Source organism: Ursus maritimus, unplaced genomic scaffold (assembly GCF_017311325.1).
Source record: "Ursus maritimus isolate PB19 unplaced genomic scaffold, ASM1731132v1 scaffold_1, whole genome shotgun sequence".
In the NCBI taxonomy this organism is placed as follows: Eukaryota; Metazoa; Chordata; class Mammalia; order Carnivora; family Ursidae; genus Ursus; species Ursus maritimus.
This window is the reverse complement of record NW_024423343.1, coordinates 4,063,806-4,075,734: the sequence shown is the minus strand read 5'-3', so window position 1 is coordinate 4,075,734 and position 11,929 is coordinate 4,063,806. Positions and strand designations below refer to the sequence as shown.

The window sequence follows — 11,929 nt, the reverse complement described above, 5'->3', positions numbered from 1 at the left end:
CCCCCCCCCCCCCCCCCGCCGCCAAATTAGGCTCAGTCATTCAGGATTTGACCTTAGGATTTGAACCCAAATTAAGTCAGGAGTTTAGAGCAGACTTGAAAGTTAGTGTGAACAAAAATTCAGCTGAGTAAACTTGGAGATCTAATTGGCTTTATTAAGCAGTCCATGAATTGGGCAGCATCCCAACCAGCAAAGAGAGGGGAGCTCTGAGGAGCTGTACGTAATGGTGCGTTTTCATAGGAAGGAATGTGGGGCAGGGAAGTTATTAGAAAAGAAGAGGAAGGAATGTTTCAGGCCAGGTCACCTTCCCTTAAGGGTAGAACGGGGAGTCTTCTCCTTTTGGGGGACGGAGGCCATGTGACAGATTACCTCTTCCGCATATCAGGAAGGTCCGGACTGACCTCTTAAGACCGTATTTCTACGGGAGGCTGCAACTGTTAGGTATTAAGTCCCAGTTTGCTGACTCGGCATTTGGGGCTTGGGGTTTTCTTGTTCACGGTGGAGTGCCCTAGTTGCAGGGCTTGTTCTGCAGTTCTAGGTGTGACCCTAGGTCAGAGACCCTCCTCAGAAAGGACAACTAATTACCAAAGTAGATCCTTTCTGCTCCATTCAGTCCAGTGTTTATAAGTGGGAGTAAAAAAGAAATCTAAAAAATTATATACCAAGTACGTAAATATATTTAAATGAAGTTGTCTTAGCGTTTGGGTCTTAATGTATATTAACTTTTTTCCTTCTTTGTAAATTTTGTTGTCCTCCAAGAGAGATTTGCGGTCTGAGAGGAGGTACAAGGAATTGATTTGTTTATTCGGCAATATCTGAGCACCTCTTTCATGCCAGGCACGTGTGTCTATATCTGTAAGCATAGAAGTTTTTGGGTCGATCTAGTCTTGCTTATAAAATTTGGGCAGGGACAACCATTTAACGCAATTGTGTGTCAGAACGCCAGCTCTCTTGCTTCACTGTCTGCCGCCCCTCCACTCCCATCACAGATGCAACGCGGAGAAGAGCCTTCGCCCTGGTCTCTCAAGCCTACACCTCCATCATCGCCGACGACTTCGCGGCCTTTGTCGGGCTCCCTGTGGAAGAGGCTGTGAAAGGTAATTTGGGCTCGCTGTTTCATTTCAGTAAAAATGGAAGGATACATTGTTGGAACAGGTCGGTTTTGGAGTTCAGGTGGTGTTTGTTCCCTGGAAAGCGGATAGGAAACTGCATGGCAGCGCACCCCCACAAGGGGCTGGGCTGGAAGCGGGCTGTCGTCAGGCCCGGCAGTGGTTCTGCAGCGGCGCGGCATGAGTGTCCGCTCGGTGCTGCAAGGGAGATGGCATCCAGACTCAGCAGGGCCTCACAAGCGCTTTCGCCACCAAGTGAGTTCAAGAAAAACTTTTTGGATTTCTGGGTGTGGATAAGAGATTTCAGATTCTTATTTACTTTTAAAGCACTTTTTGCCAAAGGTGGTTAATGATATCTTAGAACACAAGGTTTGCAAAAGGAGTACTTTGCCATTTTTGTGAAGTTAACATTTGGCTATGTCTGTGAGGTGTACCCTTTTCTCATGTGATCGTTCTAGCTCTTTCCTTATTGGAACCTCTTTGATGTTCCTGTAGTCACTTTTTATCATGATTCCCAGGGCCTGATCCCTGAGTGATTTCTATTTTTATTTCTAAGAACTTTGATGAAGACTTAAGTTAACGGTGGGCCTGTGAAATAGTGGGGTGCCCTCCTAAGCTGATGCCCAGGGAGGGGACTCAGAGCCGCTGTTGACTGGGAGTGGGTGGGGCAGGCAGGGAAGGACGTGGTGGGAACAGAGTTACTGAGAGTCAGGGACAACGAGGCGGCGGAGGAACGCACTTGAGACAGCCCCATGCAGCTCCGATAACATCCGGTCTTACAAGTGGTGGGAAATGCGAGAGGCAGGAAAGTAAAGGATGTACCAATTAGTTGCTTTTGTAAGTATGCCAGGCGAGTAGCATTATATTCATAATTTGGAGCTTAAACTTTGTAATTTCTTTAAATTACTTCTTTTCCTCTGAAAATCAACATGTTAATAAATGTATTTTTAAGAAAATCTTAATTGACCTCATGACTCATATGTAGAAATCCTCATTTCATCCGCCCTTGATAAAGGCAGTCTCCTCCCAGTGTCCCTTCTTGAGCCCATTTTTTTCCTCAATATTTCTCACCAGACCTCTTACCTACTGGTCTCCAAATATGCTTTTGCATTTTCATTTCGCAGGTGATGCCCAAACTAGCTCCTCGCTGCGGTAAATTGCTATAGAACATTGTCCGTGCCTTGTAGCATTGTTTTACCATGATTGACATTTTTGATTCTCTGACTAAAATAGGAACTCTGTAAAGACCACATCTTGTTCCCCAGTTTGCAAATTTTACCACAGTTTTAGATGTCTAGCAAGCAGGTTAATGAACGTTCCTGGAGTAAGTCATACTGTTGCTTACTCACAGACATTTATTTTGATTCGTCTTAAAATTGATCCGTAGTTTATTACATAATAACATCCCTCCGAGCCGTAGTCTTTACTGACTGCCTGGGTGGGACTTCTGTACTCCCCCCCCCCCCCCAATGCTAACTGCATGATCCAGGACACATCTCTGGAACTCTCCAAACTCTGTTTTCCACATCAGTCAGGTGATGGTCCTGTGTCTTTTATAGAGTAGAGTAGTGTGACGATGACCTGAGATGGTCCCCGTGGAGCAGTGCCTGCTGCCAGGACTCTGCGTGTGTGAGCCGTGGTTCTTGTCCTTGGCACCTGATAGAGCAACCGCAGGCCAAGGTGGCATATACGTCCTCCTGAGAGACATAAGCGCTTAGTTCTGCTGATAGCTGAATACTGTCATGCACGCTTCACAGAAGACTCATCTGCTAGGGACTCTGTCTGCCTGATGGAGTAAAATGGGCTTTGATACACGTTTCAGAAATGTTTCAAATGTAAGTTCACCTGAGAATGCTATCTATAATCTACCTTTCTAGAAAAATACACATTGTAGGGTAACCTGCACTTGTCAGACCTTCCATACCAGTAGTATCATTGACAGATTGTGGACCTTGTAAATGAAAATTGTAGGAGTTTTTTGTTCATTTCTTCATTTGTGTGTTAAATACACGTTTTAGGTATATTAGAACAAGGATGGCAAGCGGACTCCACCACGAGAATGGTTATGCCCAAAAAGCCAGGTAGGTGGAGCTCTTCATCCATGTATGCGACACTGACCTCTTCTAAGACCACTTCAGGCTCCTAGACATTGCGTTTGAGTCATTGGATAATAAGGTTCGGCTGTACTAGCAAAGTGAAAGTAAGTCAGATTAAATACAGACGTGGAATGATAGACACGGTAGAAAGGATTGTAAAGATCACCTGGTTTTACCTTAATTTTTTTAAATGTATTCCTTGTGTAAAAAACTATTTTATGTGGGTTTTTCATAATCCTTATTACAACTAAATTTTTACTAAGCATTAGTCTCCCATCCTTATATTTATGGGTCTGATTCTGAGCGTGTTTATCCACAATATCTAAACCATTCCCTTTTTAAAAAAATCTTACTCAGCTATTCCCCCTTTTTCCTTGTACTATAGACATGTACACTCTTCTCTGAAACAAGATTTTCAATGGCTTTAGCTTGCACAGAATTAAGTTCTTTGGCTTAAATTATTTGCCCTCGTTGTGTCCATCTGAATCCCCAGTCCCTCAGTCCTTCTGAAGTGAGCCATGCTCATTCCTGCTTGGAGGTTTCTCCTCCTGCTTGGCAGGAATGTCCTTTTCTGCCAGGTCTTTTGAGCTGAGCTTAATGCCCACATCTGGAAGCCCTCCTCCTTCAACCCAAAGTTCCTTCTTCCACCTGCCCTGAGTTCCTATTGTTTAGACATTGTTGACCCCACAGTAAAGAATTACTCAGATTTCAATGGGCTCTGCCCTGTGAAGGTACAGGAAGTGGTTAGACATGGTCCCAGCGAGTCTAGCTGCTGAGAGAAAACTGCTGTAATGAGAAGACTCATGTAATCATATAGAGTATAATTGTTAACTCTGAGAAGTAGTAAATGGTCGTAAATGCCATTGCATTAAAAATGATGTGTTCTGTGTGAAAGTTCATTATGATGACTCCTATAAATTGTGCTGTTAATTTTACTTAGTTGCAGGGGCCCTGGATGTGTCCTTTAACCGGTTTATTCCCTTATCAGGTATGTTTTCATATGCTCGTTTAAAACATGTTTCATTGTTCTTTATTTCTTTTTTGTCATGTGTCTCTGTTTTTCTTAGCTCTAACCTTATAAACGAAGAGGCTAAATTCTATGCTTGCTATTTATAATAACATATTTGGTTATAAGAGAGAACGTGTGGGTTCCCCTCTGGAGCTTACCTTGACGCCATGGCACCTTCTGGCCCAGTCACAGCCTCATTGGTCGTGTAGGGAAGCCATGATAGAGCTTCTCTCCAGCACTCACTCAGAAGGCATCCCTAGGCTGACATGTGCTAACTGAAAAGCTAGAACTAAATTCCTGGTTGATGGGGTTCTTTGTGGGGCTTTTTTATTCACTGACAATTTAACAGAGCAGTGCCTGGCCCACAGTAAATACTGGGTAATTCTTTGCTGAATTCGTGTCAGTGGGTAGGTGTCCTCCCAGCAAGAGCTGTGCTTCCTTAAGAGAGATGTTGCGTGTTTACGTGGAAACTTCAACGAAGCCAGACATGCCTTTACTCACTGCCAGTTTAGGAAAACTACTCACCAAAGTTGAGACTGCTTTGCTTGGTTTTCAGAAATGTCCACAATCAATAAGAAAGTTTCCTTATTGTTAAATTACAGGCGTTGAAGGGTGTGGGTGGCAGGGTCCTCGCGCTGTTACTCAGGGGTCTAACTTTAGTCTGTTTCTCTGTTTGACACGCAGAGCCTGCCCCAGTGCCCCCGATCCCCAATGAGCAGCAGTTAGCCAGACTGACTGACTATGTGGCTTTCCTCGAAAACTGATGTATCATTCTGAGTTCAAGATCCACCTTCAGAGTCCTGTATACCGACAGATAGAGAAATGTAAAATTTTTATTTTCAATGTACTGGATGGATGAAGCCCCTGAGCGTTCCTTCCTGAGTATGTGATGAAAGACATATCTAAAGTCTATTATATATATTTTGTCCTTAAACATTATGCTGAATAGTTGTTGAAACAATTCTCGTTCTGTAATATTTGACAATTTGGCTGGAGCCCATCAGTATTATGCAGTTTGTATTTCCTAGTGGCTTATCAAGTCCAGCTCTCCTGCGTCATGTGGGTCAGCGGTTGTCGGCCGTGCGTCCCTGCCCAGCGCACAGCACACTCCCGTCCGCACCGACGGTTGTAGTTACAGCGATTCAGCTGGGGTTGGAGGAGGCCTGTCCCCAGAGGCGGTATCCGAGCTGCCGGGGATGCCGACGCACCCCCTTCGGAGAATACGCTCTCCTTTCTCCTCACTCCTGAACAGCACTCCCACAGGAGGCTGAAATGTAGCTGAGGAACCGAAGACCGTTTCCTCAGTAAAGCAGTTTGTGAACTGGAAGTTTTGTCCTGATCGTGTGAGTGCATCCATTGCCGGCAGTGGAGGGCTTGCCATGAAAATGCAGCTACTTAAGACCTTCAGGAGGGGCGTTAGATGTCACATTCCTTCCAGAAGAAGGGACGCGTGGGGGGGAATGCGTTCTGTCGGCAAGGAGGCTGTTGAGATAAGCGATCCACTTTGTACAACTATCGTGCGACCCACCGGTTGCTTATATTTATCCTTTGTTCAGGTTCTGCCTTTTGGAGAAATACTGAGCAAGTCTTTCAGTTCTTGTGTGACGCCCTCTGAGTATTTGGCGGTGTTTATTGTATCTTCAGGTTAAAAGCGCCCCTGCTTCATTTATTCTGCATTTGTTCAATAAATATTTAATTGCATCACCTGTTTCATCTGAGATAGTTTCTAGACATTTCACTCACCTGGTCTTTCTGCGGATACATTCTAGTTTGTCATTGTCTCAAGATACGAATTTCCTAATCAAACAGGATTGAGCTATATAGTGGTGATGACATGATTCATGTTTTCGCTAATTTTAAATACATTTTTCAGTTAGTGTTAACATTTGTGGAAATACCTTTTAAATTAACATGTTACTGAACTCCGATGTGGAAGTCACGTTGTTAAAACTCCCTTGTTTTACAGTTGAGGAAATGGAAGTTCAAGAAGCCAGAGGATCCGTAGCTAGAAAGTGACGATGCCGGTTATTGAGCTTCCAGGTGTTAAGTACAAATTGTATCCATGGGCCTTATTTTTAATAGGTTGGAATTAATCCAAATGTTCATTCGTAGGGAACGAGGTGACCCAACGGTAGTGTGCAGTGGGGTGCAGCTCCTGGAGGCATGAGTGTGAGAGAAGACCGCAGGACGAAAACACGGTGATCTCCACAGTGAAACCAGAGAAAGTAGAAGGAGTTTAGACTGTTGCTTCAAGGGTGAAAATGGGTATGTGGATACACGTGCAACCGTACGTGCTTGCTGGTGTCAGAAAAACAGTCAAAGGGTCAACCAGAAACTAGTAAAAATGGTTCTCTACAGGGAAAGGGAGGAGGTCAGTGAACTTCACTCGATCACAGTATTTTGATTCTGCATTGTCACTGCGATATATACTGAGGACAAAAAGACCTCAGCCTCCTAAAAATGGTTTCATGGCTAATTTCAAAAAACTGCCTTGAGATCATCACTATTATTAAAAGTATGTTTAGGATAAAACAGTTTAGAAATGAGATAATCTTGTTAGAACCTAATAATCTTAAATATCACATAGAAACCTTAAATGATTTTTCTTTCTGAATAACTACTAGTTCCTGGCTCTGTCCAACTAAAAAGGCCTAGAGTAATTACAACCCAGCACCAGTGAGAACCAATCATGCCCAGATTGTGGTCTCTAAACTCCAGTTTCAACTAAGCAGAATCAGAACTTATTTTCAAAGTAGGTACAAGTCTGGGGAAATAATGGTACAGGGTGATCCCCAGTACAAGGTGCCCCAGGTTCAGGAATGTTTCAGGGTCTGATAGGGTTCTTTCAGAAGTTCATAGAAGACGACTTGAAGGAGCTTCCGTCAGCTGAACATGAGACAAATTGAGCACGAGGTCTGTATGTTTATTTTTTTTTTTTAAAGATTTTATTTATTTATTTGACAGAGACAGCCAGTGAGAGAGAGAACACAAGCAGGGGGAGTGGGAGAGGAAGAGGCAGGCTCCCAGCGGAGGAGCCCGATGTGGGGCTCGATCCCAGAACACCAGGATCACGCCCTGAGCCGAAGGCAGACGCTTAACCGCTGTGCCACCCAGGCGCCCCTGTATGTTTATATTTTTAATCCCAAGTTCATAATTATAATACTAAGATAACCTTGTCATTGTACAAGAAATGCGGGATGGCCTTGATTTCATCTTCCCCATGTGTATTTATCAGTCCTCAGAATAAAGGAATTGATGCCCTCCCGAGTGATGTCCAAAGTAACAAAATTGAACCTGCAAAGTAATCCAACAACTGATGGTAGAGAATTCTTTCTAGAAGGATTCCACCTAATGCAGATAGAAGTAGAAAATCCATATTTTGTAGTACTTTTCTAGGATCTAGGAAAGAAGCATCAATGGCTGCTGAGACCACAGGCCGAGAAAACCAGAGTGAGCCTGTAAGCGGCCCAGTACACGCATCAGCCCCTCCCCGTGCCCTGGCTCCTGCCGAGACTGCCGGCTGCATGCCGGTGTAGCCTGACGGCAGCCTGCTTTAGATCATTGAACGTATCTGCCGTGTTTGCTCTGGGGCTTACCCTGACAGTGCCCAAGGGTTGCCCGCACAAACCTGGGTAAGGGGGAGCTAGCCCCTGGAGTAGGCCTTCAACAGATGGAGGCACGATCCAGGGAGTAACACTGCCTTCCATGTCTTGGGAAGACGGTTTCCTGAAAAAAGACCCCAGCGAGACTGAGCTATGGTTGCCCATTGGGACCAGTCCGCAGTGGCATGGATTGCTAGTTCCTCCTTCCTTGTTTCTCTCTTTCCACTTCCCCTCTGTGTTTCCTGGGATCGAGAGAAGTGGCCCATGTACACGTAAGTTGAAAGCCCCTGAATCCATCTGTTCTTAACCTCACTCACAGTGGGACAAGTGGGCTCGCCAGGATGGGATGGTAAGCATAGAGTCTCCACTGAACTCCACTCCCAGAAAATGTGACTCTAATCAAGGTTGTAGACTTAACTGCCCGACTCCACGAAATGTGGGTATTTGGTGAACAAGTTAAACGCCCCACTAAGAAGCAGTCAGCCAGACCTAGAATGGGGGGGATTTAACAGGACAAAAAGTACATTTCCTTCAAAAATAAATGACCTGAGAAGAGTGAGAGGGTGGTAGAGTTGGCAGTGAGCACAGGAAGTTCTGTGCTCCTGGGCGGAAGTCCTCCGAGGCTGACTCCAGTTGTGCCAAGAACTACACACAGGTGGCTGCATGGGAAGAAATCTGCTCGCAGGCGTCAAGGAGCTCCTGGAGATGAGGCCCGAAGGGGCCGCATTTGAGCAAGCAGAGAACACAGAGGGCCTTGGGCAGCAGCCTTCGGCGGGGGGTGGTTGCTGGTGGGGGCTGGGTCCCTCGCTGGGGGCCTACCACCTGGGGGACTTGGGCATTTGAAAGGGCTAAACCACACAGCTTCTTGCCTTTCGAGGCAACTGGCGAACTTTTAGGCTGCTTTGGGTAGGAAGAAATGAGGCCAAGTCCAAAAAAACCCTTTGGGAAACAGCTTAGTTTTCCTGCAGTCTTGCTGTGCTGGGCTCCAGTTAACACGCAGGGCGGAGGGACGTGGGGATGCTTATCAGCAGAAACCGGAGTAGAACACTTAGTTAAACTGCTGGAGGACAGGTCAGCAGAACATGTTCTAATGGAAACAAAGCGAACGGTGGAACTTACTGGAAACCGTGTTGGAGACATTGCGTCACAGCAAAGAGGTCTACGATGTATGTAGTGGGAATCCAAGGAATAGAAATTAAAGCAGAAAAACAATATTTGCAGGTACCGGCCGTGAACTTTGCAAGACTGATGGAAGCAGTCCAGCCCCAGGTTCAGAAATCTCAGAAAACCCCACACAGGGTGAATACCAAACGAAAACTCCTCACACCCTGACACCTAGGAAACTACAGAAAATGAACATATTAAAAGCATGGAGGGGGGTGACTGGGGAGGGAGGAGTAGGTGGGAATTTCTCTCCAGAGAAGCAACAGTAAAGCCAGGGAATAATAAAACAGCATTTTTTTTAAGTGTTGAAAGAATAAAAATCCTGACTGCCGTTTATAAGACACACTCTTACTTTTGGCCTTCCTGTGTTGCTAAGTTAAAAAGTTGGAAAAGGTACTTCGGTGCAAACACCATCCGAGCAAACACCCACCCGAAAGCACGTGCCACTTTGGTGACCCCACACAGTGGACTCGAAGGCCAGAAGCACTCTCAGAGAGTGAGAAGCACGTTTTGTGGACAAGGTTTCCTACCGCTGCCCTGAGTTACCACAAACTTAACGGCTTCCAACACGGACAGTTGGTAGTTGAGGAGTCTGAGCTGGGTCTGGCTGGGCCAGCGTCGGTGTCGGCAGGACTCCCACGGGGACTGCGTGTCTCCCTGCCCCGTCCAGCTTCCAGAGGCCGTCTGCACACCTTGGCTCCTGGCCTTGCCTCTGTTTTCAAAACCATCAGCGCTGGGCCAGGGTCTTTCCCACTGCCACCTCTCTGGGGCTCGCCTCTGCCTCCCCCTAGCACGTGAAAGACCCGTGTGATATGTTGGTCCCACCTGGGAATCCAGGACGAGCTCCCCGTTTTCAAATAGGCTGATTAGCAACCTTCTGTCTGCTCTCTTAATTTCCCTTTCATGTGACCGAACGTATTCACGGGTTCCAGGGATTCGAACATATGCATATTTGGGGACCATTATTCTTCCCACTACAGTAGGTGACAGGAATACATAATTCTAAATCTACACAAATGAAGCATGGAATGCGACATCAAAAACTAATGATGTACTATATGGTGACTAACATAACATAATAAAAAATAAGTAAATAAAAATCTATAAATCCAAAACGAAATATAATCAAACAAAAGTTAACAGCTGAGAGTCATCAACAGTTGGGGCGCTGGGGTGGGAGGTGGCAGTAGCCCTACCAGACATTAGAACTTCATCTAAAGCCTCTTATTGAAACGTCATAACACTGGAGCATAAATAGAACAGAGAGATGAGAAACAGACAAATTCGGAAATGTACCTACCATGTGATAAAGACGGCATCTCACGTCGCTGAGATAAAGGTGGGCTTTTAAACAAACGGCTCTGGGAAAATTGGTTGCCTCTGGAAAAATAAATCTAGTAGAATGTGATCCAGATAGATCAGGGGTCTGAACGAACCGTTCCAGTACTTGAGCTTGGGCAAAGGAGAGCCGCTGTGTGTCGAAGTTCTGGCTGTTAGAAGAGTCATCAATTTGACTACTTAAAAATGTTGCAAATTATAAACACATCTGAACAGAAACTGAAACCGAAGGTAAATACAGAGAACAAACTGGGGCTGCCAGAATGCAGGGGCGTGGGGATAGGGAATGGGTGGAATAGCTGAAGGGGATTGAGAAGTACAAAGTTCCGGGGACACCTGGGTGCTCAGGTAAGTGTCCAACTCTTGATTTTGGCTCAGGTCATGATCTCGGGGGTGTGGGATCAAGCCCCACGTCAGGCTCTGTGCTGGGTGTGGAGCCTGCTTAAGATTCTCCCCCCCCCACTCGCTCTCGCTCGCTCTCTTAAAAAAACAGCACAAGTAATATGCTGATAATATGGCGCTAACGCGTGGGGACAGATGGGGGCCACGCTCATCCTGGCGAGCACCGTGTAACTTTCAGAGCTGTCAGGTCACTGTGTCGTACACCTGAAACATACAACACTACATGCTATCTGTACATCCATCAAAAATTTTTAAAAAGACATCTGACAGCTGACAAAATATCTACAACATAAAGGGCTGGTAATGTTATATATAAAGAATTATTAAAAATTGAGGGAATTAGGGGTGCCTCGGTGGCTCAGTAGGTTAAGTGTCAGGTCATGATCTCAGGGTCATGGGATCGAGCCCCACATCGGGCTGTCTGCTCAGCAGGGAGTCCACCGCTCCCTCTCCCTCTGCTCCTCTCCCCAGCTCGTGCTCACGCTCGCTTGCTCTCTTTCTCAAATAAAATATCTTAAATAATTGAGGGAATTAAAAAATGAAAAACAATAGAAAAAAATGACAAAAGATATGAACAGATAATTCACCAAAATTTACAAAGTGGCCTTTAAAACATGAAAAGATGTTCACCGTGATTTATAATAAGACAAATGGGAATTTAAAATAACACTGAATTTGTGTTTGTGAGCCGTGGGAGAGGCAGAGCCTCCAGAGCGTAACGACGTTTTCTGTCGCCAGACTCAGGAAACTGATTCTCCTCCGCTTTGCTCGTGGGAGTGCGGGTTGGAACATCCTTGTAGAGAGGAGTTTGGCAGTATCTAGGAACTAGTATGCATATGCTCTGTGTCCCCCACAATCCAGCTGTTAGGGCTTTACCCTGAAGATTCAACCCCACAATTAAAAATATATATATATATATACACACAAGTTACTTCTTGCAGCATTATTCCTGATTGGCAGATCCTGGGAATAACCTAAATGCTTATACACAAGGAACGGCTGAGTAAATGGTGCATCCATGTGCGGGGGTCCGATGCTTTGATAATAAAGAATGACGACAGTCCCTCATACAGAGCGATTTCCAGGGCACACTGGTAAGGGGGGAAAAGCGATGTGCATAAAAATGGCTTGAGTATGCTATTTTTTGTGTAAGAGAAAAGAAAATATGCATGTATTGGCTCATCAGTGGGAAAAAAGCCCCGGAAGGGA

The 11,929-nt window shown here is 45.4% G+C and overlaps 1 protein-coding gene across 1 annotated transcript in view; it reads left to right on the top strand.

The window, feature by feature from the left end:
- The window catches only part of COPS8 (COP9 signalosome subunit 8), a 13,319-nt gene extending 7,404 nt beyond the window's left edge, over positions 1-5,915 (top strand). Inside the window, exons 5-8 of the mRNA XM_008690290.2 lie at positions 990-1,097; positions 3,128-3,190; positions 4,146-4,193; positions 4,899-5,915. Of these exons, the coding sequence (XP_008688512.1) occupies positions 990-1,097; positions 3,128-3,190; positions 4,146-4,193; positions 4,899-4,978 (299 nt within the window). The 3' untranslated portion in view covers positions 4,979-5,915. The remainder of the gene's footprint in view (positions 1-989; positions 1,098-3,127; positions 3,191-4,145; positions 4,194-4,898) is intronic.
- The last annotated feature ends 6,014 nt before the right edge of the window (positions 5,916-11,929 follow it).